The following is a 15,797-nucleotide window of genomic DNA, read 5'->3' as shown; positions in this document are numbered from 1 at the left end:
GGAGCCAAAAGAGCAAGTACTTCCTGAGCATTCCATTCAGCAGTTTGCCATTAACTTTTGCAGGCAGGATCCTATGAAGTGTGGAAAATTAGAATAGACTTTACTGTAATACATAAGAAGCCTACCCTATCTCGACTATTGATTGTATCATTTAAATGTAAAACAGTTTTGTAGTTACTTCATATTAAAAGAAATTATTCTTCCCCACATGTATAAAATACATTCCCAAATATTTCTAAGGAAAGAGAGATGTACACATTCATATATGTAGCTGAGACATCTTGGGGAAAATGGGAATTTTTGTTAGTGGTCCTATTATAGAATTTTGCTTACTGTTCTTGATACATAAAAAACCATCAAAAATTTCTATTCTTGGTGAGTTGGTGGGTCTGAAAGAGATAACATCTTAGTTGTGAGTCAAATTTTATTTGAAAATGGAGAGAGCATAGCATGGGGCATTTTGTTACTGTTTACATGTAATTAGTTTTCAGATACAGGCTATTTTTTTACAGACACTTTGTGTCAATAATTACTCTTGAGTTAAATCCATCAAAATCTTTTCTATTTAACTTGTTTTAATTTTGATCTTATGTGGATTCATAGTAAGCTACCTACTGAATAATTTAGGCCATTTTTAGTTTTACAACAGTGTCATTGCAAGGTTATTGCTGTGAGGATTGCTGTGTCATCAGTTTATGGATGCATGTATGATTGCAAGCACACTTCTGTATGTCATTAATACCAGTACCAGAATGAAGTGCTTTGTGGACTTTTCCTCTGGGAATTATTCAGTTGATTCATCATCCCTTTGCTAAGTTCAAGGTGATATAAATAATCATACATTTAGGGGCAAACTCATTTCATCTGAGTTTTATGCTTACAATTTATTCTCAGCAGCAGCTTTATGTAGTCTATTTGAAGAATAAGGCTGAAACCTCTGAATTACCTGCAGTCTTTCAAAACGCACATAATTTACTAGAGGGTCAAGTAGTTGATGCTATTAAATGTTTTAGAGTGCCAAACAGATTCGTTCAAAGACAGCACCTCTTATCTCTTTCACAGTCAAGCTTTAGAAACAACTGTTCAAGAATGGGAATTCTCCTTTCTCCCTTGTTTCAGTTCAGCTAGTATTAGTGGATGTTGCCAACAGACCACACAAAGTCTTTGCATGGTATAACCTACCAGGAAGGTATGCATACTGGTGCATTGTACAGTGTAATTTGTCCCTACTATGTAGAGTTGTTTTGGCTGACTGACTCATTGTGTTAATAGTGTTAATGGGGAGTAAACACTGCAGGTGTAGTGGGTTTCACTTGCAAACACTGAACGAACTGATGGTTGTATGCTCAGCCCCTGAGAGCAAGATACTGTGAGTACCTGGAAACAAGGTTACTCAAACCTACCAGCTGCAGCCCTGACATTGTCCAGTCCTTTTATGTGTTTTGTTCAGATCACTTTTCAGATTTCTTTTTTCACTATTCTGGAATACCCATCTCTTTGCAGTCAGGTGCAGTCACTAGTGACTGGAAAAAGGGAAACATTGCACCCATTTTTAAAAAGGGTAGAAAGGAGGACCCTGGGAACTAATGATCTGTCAGCCTCATCTCTGTGCCTGGGAAGATCATGGAACAGATCCTCCTAGCAGCTATGCTAAGGCAGACAGAGGACAGGGAGGTGATTCAAGACAGCCAGCATGGCTTCACCAAGGGCAAGTCCTGCCTGACCAATGTAGTGGCCTTCTATGATGGAGTGACTACATCAGTGGACAAGGGAAGAGCTATGGGTGTCGTCTATCTGGACTTCTGTAAGGCTTTTGACATGGTCCCCCACAACATCCTTATCTCTAAATTGGAAAGATATGGGTTTGATTGGTGGACTGTTTGGTGGATGAGGACTTGGTTGGATGGTTGCATCCAGAGGATAGTGGTCAACAGCTCAATGTCCAGATGGAGATCGGTGACAAGTGGTGTCCCCCCGGGGTCAATATTGAGACCAGTACTGTTTAATGTCTTCATCAACAACATAGACAGTGGGATCGAGTGCACCCTCAGCAAGTTTGCAGATGACTCCAAGCTGAGTGGTGCGGTTGGCATGCCTGAGGGACCAGATGCCATCCAGAGGGGCCTGGACAGGCTCGAGAAGTGGGCCCATGTGAACCTCATGAGGTTCAACAAGGCCAAGTGCAAGGTCCTGCACCTGGGTCAGGGCAACCCCAGGTATCAAGACAGGCTGGGGGATGAAGGGATTGAGAGCTGCCCTGCCAAGAAGGACTTGGGGATACTGGTGGATGAAAAGCTGGATGTGAGCTGGCAATGTGAGCTCGCAGCCCAAAAGGCCAACCGTATTCTGGGCTGCATCAAAAGAAGCATGGCCAGCAGGTTGAGGGAGGTGATTCTGCCCCTCTGCTCTTCTGAGACCTTACCTGGAGTACTGCCAGCTCTGGAGTCCTGAGCACAGGAAAGACATGGACCTGTTGGAGCAGGTCCGGAGAAGGGCCACAAAAATGATCAGAGGGATGCAACACCTCTCCTATGAGGAAAGTCTAAGAGAATTGGGGTTGTTTAGGCTGGAGAAGAGAAGGCTCCAGGGAGACCTTATTGCAACCTTTCAGTACTTAAAGGGGGCCTATAGGAAAGATGGGGACAAATTCTTTAGTAGGACCTGTTGCAATAGGACGAGGGACAATGGTTTTAAAGTAAAAAAAGGGTAGACTTAGACTAGATATAAGGAAGACATTTTCTACAATGAGCATGGTGAAACAGTGGAACAGGTTGCCCAGAGAAGTGGTAAATGTGCCATCTCTGGAAACATTCAAGGTCAGGTTGGATGGGGCTCTAAGCAACCTGAATCTAGTTAAAGACATCCCTGCTCAGTGCAGGGGGGTTGGACTAGATGACCTTTAAAGGCCCCTTCCAACCCATACTATTCTGTGATTCTGTGAAGATCATATAAAACGACATGCATATGGGAATCTAATAACAGATCTGTTTGGGTATTGAACAGTGTAGAATACTGGAAAGAATTCATTTGCTATCATGATAAGGAAAACTGTGATTTTAATTTCATTTTTATCTTCATATTTGAACCACACAAAGCAGGTAATACACTGAGGTTTCTGAAGATCAAAATTTGATCCTTTCTGTGTCATAATTCCTTTAGCTATAAAACACAGCCCCACAAGTAATGTCCTAGACAAGATACAGAAGTTACAAGGTGATTGTAACCTTTTACAATTACAAGCCAGTTCTATTTGTAGTTCAAGTAAATGTAAACTCTCCACTTTTTTTTTTTTTTAATTCTGTTCACTGAAGGGAAATCTTTAAATAGTGTAGGCTGTAGCAAATGCAGAACTTAATAATGATTTTCTTCTTTCACAAAAAATACATTGAAGCCATAATCTTTTTGTTCTATTTTTTTAATGTCTCAGCAACTAAAATATATCTAAGCATTGTAAGAATTTGGAGATAGAGGTTTTGTTGCTAACTTTGATGTTTCTCAGGCTTCTTTTTGAAACATTGCAATGGGTAACTTGGGCACCTCATTAACTTCAGATGCAATGCAAAGCATTTGAACAGAAGGATTTTTCTCCCACCAGCCATTTTTGAAAAAGTTCCTAGGGAGTGGAGTGAGGGAGGTAGCTGGATGGAACAGAGATGAGAAAGTTTAGGGTCCTCTCCATCCCTGTCCAGCCACATCTCTTTGGATAGGAGTAGCAGAAGGACATGTCTCTCACAGTTTTCAGCACTATGATCCAAAATGATCATCCTCTAACTGCAAATGGATCTGAAGTTTATAATTATTAAGCAACATTGTATTGCTTTTCATCTAGATCCCCAAATCCAGTTTTCCAGTTGTGATTGATCTTCAGAGTTCCCTACAGTCAGTAATTAAAAAGAAAATTTATATCCATGTAATAGACAGGAGTGATTTTCTACTTTATTAAGGGTACTTATGAGCCTTATTAAGGCTACTTATGAGCCTTAGCAAGAGTAAAAATTTTATTTAACAACTTTCCAAGAATACTGTGGAAATAAAGCCTTGATTTAAACACATCTCGCCACATGCATCTTGGCTCTTGAGGGGAACCTCTCAACTCCACTGAGATGGTGAAAGTTGTGACCAGGTTTATATGTTTCCCAGGACCAGTCTTTCCTTAAGTTTCTAGAAATAAAATGTGGTTTATAGCACTGGAATTGGGTAAAATAAATGTCAATAAAGAGGATATAGGAGAAGAAGCTGGCCTGGACCTAACTGTTACAGTTGCAATACCACGTTACACAACTTTTATGTAACACCTGGCTGTACTGTCCAATAAAAATTATCCTCAAAGCCTTATTTTAATTTTATGAGCTGTGCATGTGTATAATACAAAGTGTACTTTTATTCATATGCCAAATATCTGCAGCAAAATTATTTACTATCAGCATAAGTCTCTTTTAATAATTTAAGCCCTTAATCTTCTATAGTATTTTCTCTTGCGCACACTCTCTCCGTGTATGTCTCGCTGGCTTTGTAGCTGTCTGGGAATTGCTGTTCACGCAACCTGATTTCAACACACAAATGTTATTTCATTGTAAAACCAGTTACTTCTTTAATAGCCAAAGTGCAATCTATTCTTATAGTCTGATAGAAAGAATTATAGTATATTTGTCATTTTTAAGAGAAAATGTGTTGTTTCTCTGTTCTCCTGCTTGAGTTTTTTGAAACTAGGGTGGAGATAGGGAGCATTATTACAATAAAAGATTTTACGTCATTAAGACTTACCAATTTAATCAGGCATATACACAGTCTACTTCATCCAGGTTATCAGATCTCTTGCCCATAATCTCTTATTTTTCACTAAGCAACGTGGGAGCTGGGAGGACTGAGGAGTTTCAGATCTGTATGTGTCTATGTCAGCCTGGAAGAGAAGGACATGTGCACTAGAACTACCAACAGAACCTCAGTGAGGTTTTTTCCCCTTAGCTTTCAGCCTGTATGTCTCCTCCCGTGGCTTCCTACATAAACTAAGGCTTTCTGGTAGGATACTTCAGTTATTAAGGAAATAAGTTTAAAACAATTTGAAAAAACCTGGTAAGGACCTTGGAATCTTTAAATATGGAAGAACATTTCAAAGGTATTTGACATTTTGTATGCTTCCTATGTTGATTTAATTGATCACTGTCATTGTAAGTGAAATGTTGTTATAATTTGAATTATTCTTTACTAGAGCTTTTTTTTTTTTCTTTACTGCAGGCTTAAGGTTTTTAAGAGCCCTTAGACTGATACAGTTTTCAGAAATTTTGCAGTTTCTGAATATCCTTAAAACAAGGTAAGACCTTTTCCTACATACTGAGTTAGTTGCATTGGTGACAGAACATAAATGGCTTAGGTTTGTGGTCCTAGTAATATATGATTTTCTTTTCTGGAAAAAAACACTTGTTATCTGTTCTTTAAACCTTTTTCTGCTGATGAATGATTTATCGGTGTCAGCATCTTTTGCTATGTGATCAGTAGATTTTACTTGATGTGTTGTTACTTTTGAAATATCTGGGCAAGTCTGTGCTGATAAATTAGAAGCAGAATGAATTACAGAGCTCTGCACTGATAAACATTGCTGCTTTCCACCTAATCAGTCCATATTCTGCTGCCTCGGAAAAACAGAAATCAAAATTAATTCAACAGAAGACAGTTAAAAAGTATTTTGAGAAATAATCATTGTGGCTCTATTTCAGTTTTTTTGAACTGAGCGTCCTTCTGCACATCAAAAATATATTAAAAATTAATTTTACACTGAGCTATCTTTATATTGTGTTCATTGTCATTAGCATTTATTTCAAAGAATAATTAAACTACTCCAAGTAACCGTCTGGCTTTCACTGATTCTTTGGGCTATTAATACGTGAAAGTTGTGCAGAAGCAGCACAACTTTGAACAAAAGATCACTAAATAAAAATGAAAGGAGCCTTCCCATGCCTTGCAGTTGAAGACACATTGCCTTTCATCATTCCCTAAAATGCCCCAGGTGAAGTATTGAACCCAGCTTCCAATACTTACTGTAAACTCAGTTCCATTCTGAAATCCTATGCTCTCTCCACCTGTTGATGATGCATGTGTGAGGGCTTTTATATGCAAGTAACTCCATTTACTTGCTATGTTAATTGGTAGAGGTGGGGAAATAGATTCTTGAGATTTGTACATGCTCATGGTAAACAGGTGTTTCTTCAACTCTTACCTTGAAACTATTCTCTTTGCTGTAAAACTCTTGCACTACCTGTCTTTAGCTGTGTGACTGTAAGGAATCCAGTTCTTGTCAAATAAAGAAATGAAAGAATGTGCAGTGAAGATGTAGTCCAGTAGCTTAGAATACTACCAGTATGGCAAAGGAGAGTAATTTGTGCAGGAGCTTAGAATATCCAATGATTTTGCATTTAACACACAGAACAACCTCACCAAAAGAAATGGCAGTTGATAGAGAAGCCCCATAAACTCAAAGGATTTTGGATAAAGGCTAAAAGCCCCTTCAGGAGTGGTGGATTTGTAAACTTCCAGATCCATAAGTGAAGAAATACTGCATTAATCACATTCAGTGTATTCAGAGCTGGTTATTCAAGATTGACCTATTCATTTAAATAGCATTTCTCTGGTACAAAATTTACTGTTAGATTAGATATCCTCCCCTCTGTGATTATTTATATGAATGTCCAAATACCTGTAGACCTCAAATGTTGATTGTTAGAAAGCCTGTAAAGCAAAGCTTTCTTACATGACTGTTTCAGTTTACTCAACTGGTTAATCCCCAGCAGTTCATCAATAACACCATTTATTTAACTTAAAAGCTGCCAGTGTCTCAAAACAATTTTTTATATCTCCCTGTTCCTGGTTCTTCAATAGAAAGACATGTCTGCTCTCTTTTGTATCTTACTTAATAACCTGAAATGAACTAAATAATTTGGATACTATCAATGTTCACAAAACGTCATTTTATAAAATGGATGAGTCAAATTGAAACAAATGAACAGAATGTCATTTATTTTAGAAAAGTTTTTAGTTACACCTGACTTGACCATGTGCGTGCCTTGTTTTTTATTTATTGTCTTGCATTAATTTAGCTTTTAGAAAGCAAAAAATTAGAAAATTCATTTATTACTGCTACTGCTAACTTCAGTGAGAAATTTTCATGTTTTCAATATGCTCTTAAGTATCATCACAAACAAGAACTATGGTTCATGTGGTGGGTACACTTTTCCTGTTACAGTACCAAAATACTTTTTAATTTAGAGTTTCTATTTCTGCATTATTAATCTTCCTAAAAAAAAAAAAAAAAAAAAAAAAAAACAGCACTTGTGGTTAATGGACAATCTTTAGTAATTTTGCAAGAGTTAGAGCAGTTAAACTAGTAGTCTCAATAAATTTATTTTTAATTAAATAAAATTTACTTCCCTAAATTCAAGCAGTAATTTCAATTACATAGAGTGGCCTTAAACCGATGTTATTACCTTAAACTCTTATACTGTATTGTATGCTTTTGACCAGGTACTGCAACATTGTTTTGCTCAGGGGTGTTTAAAAAACTTATAGAATTAATATATTTTAGCATTTGTTGCAATCTACTTTTAAGGTTTTAATGAAATTTTCAACATCGTTGTTGGTGAACATAAAGACCAAGGATTAATGACAGAATTTGAATTGTTGAACTGAGATAGCAAATTCAGTATATCATTACTAGCTCTGAAATGATAGTATAGGGGAAAAAACCTAACACTTAAAAATTCTGCAAAAGATAAAAGTGTTCTCTGTTCGAGGTGACATGTGTTTATATCAAAGAAATATGGAACTAATTTGACTAGAGGCGTTTCAGTATGCTTAGCATTATTAACAAGTAACTACTGACAAGATGAGAAACTGATAGAGTATAGAGGGCACTGCTGTGTTTTTAATATTTGGTGCAATTAGAGAAGAAATTTTGTCCTTCTTTTCCTTGTTCCCCCCAGTAAAGAAAAAAGTTTAATCTATAAATTAAAATTATTCTTGGAATTAGTGACTGAGATATGAGGGAGCATGTATTATTTACACAATGGGCAGAAGGGCCATTTCAAACACTGGAATCCAAAGGAAGAAGCAAAACAATGCAAAAATAGCAGTGAGAAGACTAGCAAAGTAGTATGGTTGTGAAAGAGAATTATTAGAATAGCTGAAAAATTATTAATTATATTTGAAAAGAACCAGTAAGGCAAAGAAAAATTTTACAGCAGTGAATTAAAAGACTATACACTGCCAAGGATCTATTAGTTTCCCTAATTTGAAATTAAATGTATTTTACTCAATATTTTTTGTTCCTGTGGTTTATGAAATAGAATGAGTTGTGTGGTGTTCAGTTGAAAATTTCTCTCCACTTCACTGTTTTCTAATATTTTTCAACAAAACTACAGAGGCTTAGGCAGGGCTCACAGTAAGGGATTTTGCACAGATGTTGGAAAGAGCTTAAAGAGGAGGAAAATGTTTGTGACTAATCCTTCGTCTATATTTAGACTCTGGCAGAAACACAGGGAGTATTTCATAGAGGAGAGAGAAGGTACAATGTTTAATAAATCTGCAGAAATAAAATGTACCAAACAATTCATGTAAATAGTCATTCCTAATGGCTGCTGTCATTTACTTGTATTACTGTAATATGTGGAGACCAACTGATACATTACTGTATCAGGAGCCTCTCCTGTTCTAAGTTCAGGTGAAGGGTGATATTTAGTCTTTGATAACAAAGCTTTGCATCAGCATGATTTCTATGATTTTGTTTAGTCTAGGAACCTATTGGTTAGAGTCCTGTGCTGACTGTTATCACCAATAAAATATGGACTTTAATCAACCATACCTTAAGAAATAGAGAAATAGGGAATATGTGTTGATGTAGGTGAATGCTAATTGCAGAACTGCTGGTATATTATCTTATTTTTGAGTACAGTATTTGTTATAGCATCTGTCATATTACCCAATTGTATTTCTTTCCTAGTACCCAAAGATGCCCACTTCGCTAACTGTAACTCTTAAAAATATTTTTAATGGAGCTGGTCTGATTAATTTTCCAGGTTAATTTCTCAACTTTGTTTAGAAAATAATGCATTTTTATTGTTCTTAAAGTAGTTATAAACAGTTAATTAATAACAGTTAAAGTAGTTATATAACAGTTAATTAATTCTACTGCAAAACTGCTACTGCTAACGCCGATAGTGAATTTTTCCCAATTTTTATTCTCTTCGAATGTATTGCATTAGGAATAATAGTGAAGCATTATTCTTTCTTAGAAATGTTTTCAAAAATAAAGGAGAGCTATTTCCAATACAATTCTGTGAATGGGTAAGATTATTTAGGCACAGTAATACATGGACTTCAGTTCCTTGTGTATTTGTTGAATATCCTTCTTAGCTTTTGAAATCATAGTGATTATTGTAAGAAGAGAGGGAGTGAGGTTTACTTATATTTCTTCCACAAGCTTTTAAGTAAGGTGTTTTGCTGCTGAGCTGAGTAAGGTCCTTGCTTCAAAATCACTTCTGGCTACAATAGGGAACATGCTACTCAGTGGGACTAAAAAGAGTTTGCAGAGTTTGACTGGTAGGTTTCAATCTCTCTCTCTCTCTTTCTTTCTCTCTCTTTTTTAATTTATTTTAGAAAAATGTGAATGTGAAGTATGAAATGAAATACTCTAGCTCCATATGAATTTCCACAGAGAAGTCCACAGGAGTTCATGCAAGCAGAATAATATGAAAATTATTTAGGACTTTACACAGGAACTGTAAAATCCCTAAGTTATTTAATTTGGGAATCATAATTTTTTCACAAAAGCAGCATGACATTTACAGATTGGCTGCAGTAGTTCATTAATTGTTTGCTGTAACTGTAGGAAAATATTCTTGCCCTGTGGTCATGTATGCAAGATACAAGTGTTAACAGGTGATGAGTATGCAACAAAAACATCCTCTTGCTGTTAATTTTTAAAGTGTCTGCAGGTCTCAGTTCAAAAGCACAATGAATATAGAAGAAGCATATGAAAAATGAAATAATTCAAAAAACATCCGTCAATTGTTTGTATAAATGCAGTGTTCAGCAGCTAATGTTAATTGGCATTGCCCGGTTTATTTCATTGGACCTGCATGGATGTATTCCAGGGTAGCAGAATATTTACATGTAAATCATTGCTGAGGTGTATAGCAATGAAAAATGAGAAGGCAAGTGTACTGAGAAGCAACCAAATTATTTGTGAAAAAGCACTATTTATTTCTATGTGTTTGATTATGAGTACAGATGTAGCTAAGATTTCAATTTGTCTTTCTGCTCTCAAATGCATTGGAATTTTTATTTCAAGCTATCTAAATTATGCAAATGTGAACTCTGGAAAGACAATACATATTTTGCATAGGCTTTTGATTAAGTATTTTAAGGAGCCTGCTTCTCTTCAGAAATGATGAACAGACTCTTTCAGTCTGAAGTATGCAGTTGTATACAGGTACATATTAAAAATGTGTGATAAATTCCAGTCTAAGTTCCTATTTGTTCTTGGGTTTTGTTTATTTTCAGTAATTCCATCAAGCTAGTGAATCTGTGCTCTATATTTATCAGCACGTGGCTGACAGCAGCTGGGTTCATACATTTGGTAAGTATATTTGAAAATACTTCATTGACTTTTTCTCATGGATCATCTGCTCTCTGAGCTACTTTATTACCTGAAATTGCCTTGCTCTGGATAATCCCTTAACACATCTATAGAGTACAATAAAAAAAAGACATTACAGCTTCCCAAATTTTAAGCTTCTACTCAAAACTAATTCTGAATAGCGAGCAATACCTCATTAACCTCAGCAATAAAATATGAGACTTGGACTGATGCAACTTCTTGAATGATTACAAGTTACCAGTAGGTGGCAATGTTTCCTAAATTACTAGCCAGAGTGCTTCCTGGAAGGGGCTGGCAGAGCTGAAATGATACTGAGATCCTGGGAAATAAATGGTTGGGCCTGAAGGAAGCACTTTTGTATTTCCACGAGAGGTAGTGGGATTGCTAACATTCTGGGTAGCAATTTTTTAGAGGTTGTTTCCTTCCCTCTTGTTTTTAAATTTTTTTTTTTTTTTTTTTTTTGGTGTATCTTTCAGTCACTGATAACATGGATTTTTGTAATAGATTTTTATTCCACACTTAACAATACCTGAAAAATGTAAGATAGTTAGTATAGAAGTACATATGAGCTCATAAATGTGAATATACATATATATGATAGGTATATGTCAATTGTGTATTTTAAACTTTTTAAACTTTTTACTGATTTGCTTGGCAAATATAATTAAATATGAGTAAGTGTTTGTCCTTTAAGAACAATTTATGATCAACTTAGAATCAGGAAAATTTCAAGCTGCTAGTAGTAATAAGTTATTCAGGAATGGTTTGAGACTAATATTATAATTTAATGATATTGATGTTAGTCCAGAGCAATTTAATTGACTTCACTTGAATTACCTTGAGCTGCATCCAGCTATATAAGATTAAATTCAGAATGTTTATCTTCTTGTTATACCAGATAGTAATTTAATTCTTACTCTTACTAAGATGCACCAAAATTCTGCATGTTTTCATTTATGATACACTTCTAATTCATGGATGACCACATTTTTACACTCCTCTGGGCAAATATAGCATTTTTATCATAGGAACATTAGCTTTTTCTATTTTTGAACAAAACATAACAAAAGCTTTATAAAATTACATCAGGACAGAGGGAATGCTCTTTTCTAGGGCTTGGATTTTGGTGGTGGTTTGTTTTTTTTTTTTTTCTTTTCAGCATAAGTTTCTCTGTTCTGCTGTAGGAATCCTCAAACTTCAAACTTTTTGCTGTGGAATAAATTTTAGAAGGCATGCTCCTTTCCCACTGATAAATTTATAACTTTGTCACATACAGTAGCTGACTTCTTGGAAAGTAATAGTATATTGCTAAACTTAACATGTCACAATGCATTTAATAGCTACATAATGCTTTAAAACAAAAACGTTAACAAGTATAATTGCATTACAAGTAAGATTCACTCTGAAAAAATTCTGAACATATTGCTATAAAATGAACTTACCTATCTGCATTAGTAAGTTATATTATTTAGTGGTGAATGGAAAAGATACTTTCCATAAACAGTATGAGTGGCAAGGCTATGCATATTGGCAAAAGAACGGTAATGGTATAATTGGGACAGGGTTAGGTATCTGTATTTGTTCAAAATAAATTACAGGAAAAGATCCAGAGTTTATATTATATGCCAAATTATATATATATACACACACACGCATGCACACGCATATATCAGTAGAGTTAATTTGTTGTACAACTCTATTAATTCATTATGTTTTCTTGCACATTTTAGGTGGAGAACTCAGGGGATCCATGGGAAAATTTCCAAAATAATCAACCGCTAACATATTGGGAATGTGTTTATTTACTGATGGTTACAATGTCCACTGTTGGCTATGGAGATGTTTATGCAAAAACAACCCTTGGTCGCCTTTTCATGGTCTTCTTCATCCTTGGGGGATTGGTAAAAACTCATTATTATTATTATTATTATTATTATTATTATTATTATTATTATCCCAGCTACCTTAATACTTGATCCTGTATATCTCAATGCTGTAATTAAAGAAATAATAATATCTAATATAGTGAATTAAAATTAATTATAAAACTTTTAAATATGTTTAATACACCCCATTTTTTTTCTATAGATAAATATTTGGCAGAGCTTGTCAAATTAGTCCAGTTTAGTAGAGTCAGAATTTTTCTAATCCATTTAAATGAGTAATGCAGGTGAATACATAAATGAAGTGCCTTAATATTTCAACTTATAATGTTATTTGTAGTCCTTTACTTTTTAGTGACTGACTGTAGTGTATTTTTTTGAGGCTGCTATTGATACTTAAAGGCACTTTGCGGTTTCAGAAGTCCTACCCACCCTTCTGTGTTCCTTCCCAGAATTCCAACAAACACTGTGGCTTTGGACTGCCTTAAAGAGCAGCTTGCCTGATCCAGATGATGGCAAACCACATTCTCTTTAATTTCAAACATCCTTTCATGTCATGTAGTGCAATTTTAACTCACAATTTATCACATGGCCATAACCAGTATCCTTTTATATCAGCAAATTCTTGTGTTCTTTGTCCTGTATGTACATAGCACCAAAGTTACTAATTGTCGTGTCAACTTTTCTATTATTTATCAGTGTCAGTAATATTATAGGACCTGTTGCAATGTTATTGTCTAAACTAGCAAAGTTTATTTTAATGTTTACATGGTGCAAGGTAAGTGGTTTATGGATGACTCACAATATGTATTGTGTACATACATATGTATATTGTTACTTTACTCTCATATATTGATTTCACATATACATACATCTTACAGAGATGATATGTATATAACTAATGTGAACGCCATATATGAGACACACAGAGATACATATATATGAGTATATATATGAGCATAAATGTATGCATTCCCATCTATGTTTGTTGACATACAAAGACAAAGACCATGTCAACTGGCAGTAGCTCTTCGAAGTATCCAGCCACAAGGAAGATGTTTGTTGGACAAAACATGGCAGAATAATTTTTATTTTCTCCTCAAAACCTTTTTTCTATCATGTGTTATTCCAATCCTTTTAAAAGCACAAACTTCTGGAAAAGTTCTTTTTGGGGGCGGGGGGGTGTGACCTTTTTGTTTCTTGGCAGGGGGAATAACCCCTGATTCCATCTTGTTTTTGTCTTCTTTTGAATTCTAATAATGGGGGAAAAAAGTCTGTCTTTTCAAATACAAATGTAACAGTAATGATAATACTTGGTTTTGTTTTTTGCAGTGGATCTTGGATAGGTTTTTTCCCCTCCCCTCTTCAGGAAGAATTAGACATAACTGTGTTTTATGATTAGATACCAGTTTGGATTAATTTTGTTCTTGTTTTGTTTTGTGTGCCTGTTTTTCCTCTTTTGACCATTTTCTTAATTTATAAGGTGTGCACCTTCTCCGAGACCAACTTTTACATTGAGCCCTCTTGTTTTGTTTGATAAGAACTTCTACATTTTTTAAATTTTCTTTTTAAACAACTTCATAGATCTAATTCTTTTGCATTTTCAGATCTTAAAGATATATATCTTCTGAAAATATTCATCATCCCCCTTTCTTTGGCCTCTCTTTTTAGTCTTTTCTTCTGTCTCCTATCTTCTTCTTAGGCCATGTTTGCCAGCTACGTCCCTGAAATCATAGAGTTAATAGGAAACCGCAAGAAATATGGTGGTTCCTATAGTGCGGTTAGTGGAAGAAAGTAAGTATCCCAAGAGGCTCTGCTGCCTCTGCTGCAGTAGAACACTCTCTGCATGCCATTTTCTTTTTTTTTTTTGTGTTTTTGTTTCATGCATGTAGGCAATGTTTGCTCGCTACGTGCCAGAAATTGCTGCTCTCATCCTTAATCGGAAGAAATACGGCGGGACTTTTAACTCAACTCGAGGCAGAAAGTAAGTCAAAAAAGACCAGGTGTGGTTGTGTGACTTTAAAGAGCCCCTGAAGGTGGTAATAGCTGACTCACAGCTTATGAGGCTGTATTCCTTGCTATCAGATGTTACCACTGGAGAGTTGTCACACTATAATTAGAGACCTGGGCTATGCTATGGTACAAGTCACAATATTTTGTCCCTACTTCAAGAGAACCTGGATACCAGTAAGACTACACTGATGTATCTTGTAAAAAATGCTGCTATTGCATTTGCAGTTAGCTTCTGGAACAATGTTGACTTGTCACTTCACAGTTTTGGGCATCAGATTATCATATGGTCATGTCTTCACTAAGTGACAATGGTAATTCACATGATTTTCAAACAACTCAGTTCTTTAGAAAACTTGGGTTTACTGGAGTGCAAAATATGAGATTTATGTTGATGGGGTTATTCCATTAGACTGACTATGTCAGAAGTCTGACAGTGCTGTTTCTCATTGTTCAAACAGCAGATTCAGATCTCATGCAGCTCCTTTTGACTTCATATGAATATTGCAAACACTCGTGATTTTAGGATCTATGACCAGGGATTTTAAAGTGATTCTCTTCCACACGCATATAAAACCTATCTTAAGAAGAACAAGTAGTAGCTTTAGTATCAATATCATATGAAAAAACCCCAAACCTGTAAAAAATACTGGTTTTACCTGGTAGCAAAAGTTAAATTTTATTGGACCACGTAAGCTCATTTAATATCTATTGAAATCCTGCTTGTTTTCTTGACCAAGTTAAAACCAGCTCTTTCTGGCATTCCCAGCATCTAGACCTGCTGGGATATAGCCTTTAATGAACTAGAGGTACTTGGCGATATAGTAGTTTCTCCTCTATATCACCTTTAGTGTTGCCATCTTTTGTTTCATTACATATCACTGTGACATTCACTGGTAGAGAAATATTTGTCCTAAAAGACTAGTGATATGGAATCCTTTCCATATAACATAAAGAAGGTACTGCAAGCAACGCATCTAATTAATTGTCCCTCTCCCTACTTTAAGAAGATATGTTTTTTACTTTATTCCTTTCAAATCATCACCCATGCATCATTTTATAAATGTGGATTATGGTTTTATCAAGTTGTTTCTCCTCTCTGTGGAGCGGAAAGACTATAAATGTCCCACAGAGCTAATTCTAGAGTACCGTTTTACATCACTGGGTAGATAAATCAAAGTTTTTTCTTTGGTTATAGTTTATACTACTGTATGTTCAATAATACTCAAGCAATTAGATGACACAATTGAAAGCTT

General features: G+C 35.4%; 1 protein-coding gene across 38 annotated transcripts in view; it reads left to right on the top strand.

Moving 5' to 3' along the window:
* Positions 1-15,797, top strand: part of KCNMA1 (potassium calcium-activated channel subfamily M alpha 1) — a 527,339-nt gene that overhangs the window by 338,536 nt on the left and 173,006 nt on the right. For 20 of the 38 annotated variants that reach the window (XM_041127120.1, XM_030030361.2, XM_030030360.2 and 17 more), the window contains 4 exons: positions 5,236-5,311; positions 10,552-10,627; positions 12,379-12,549; positions 14,234-14,325. In XM_041127120.1, coding sequence (XP_040983054.1) covers positions 5,236-5,311; positions 10,552-10,627; positions 12,379-12,549; positions 14,234-14,325 — 415 coding nt within the window. Of the gene's footprint in view, positions 1-5,235; positions 5,312-10,551; positions 10,628-12,378; positions 12,550-14,233; positions 14,326-14,423; positions 14,516-15,797 lie in introns of all 38 variants that reach the window. The other 18 variants (XM_030030358.2, XM_030030356.2, XM_030030364.2 and 15 more) reach the window with 2 other exon arrangements.

The sequence above is a fragment of the Aquila chrysaetos genome, chromosome 11, assembly GCF_900496995.4.
Source record: "Aquila chrysaetos chrysaetos chromosome 11, bAquChr1.4, whole genome shotgun sequence".
Lineage (NCBI taxonomy): Eukaryota > Metazoa > Chordata > Aves > Accipitriformes > Accipitridae > Aquila > Aquila chrysaetos.
Note: the sequence above shows the minus strand (reverse complement) of the source record. Positions and strands in the feature narration are given on the sequence as shown.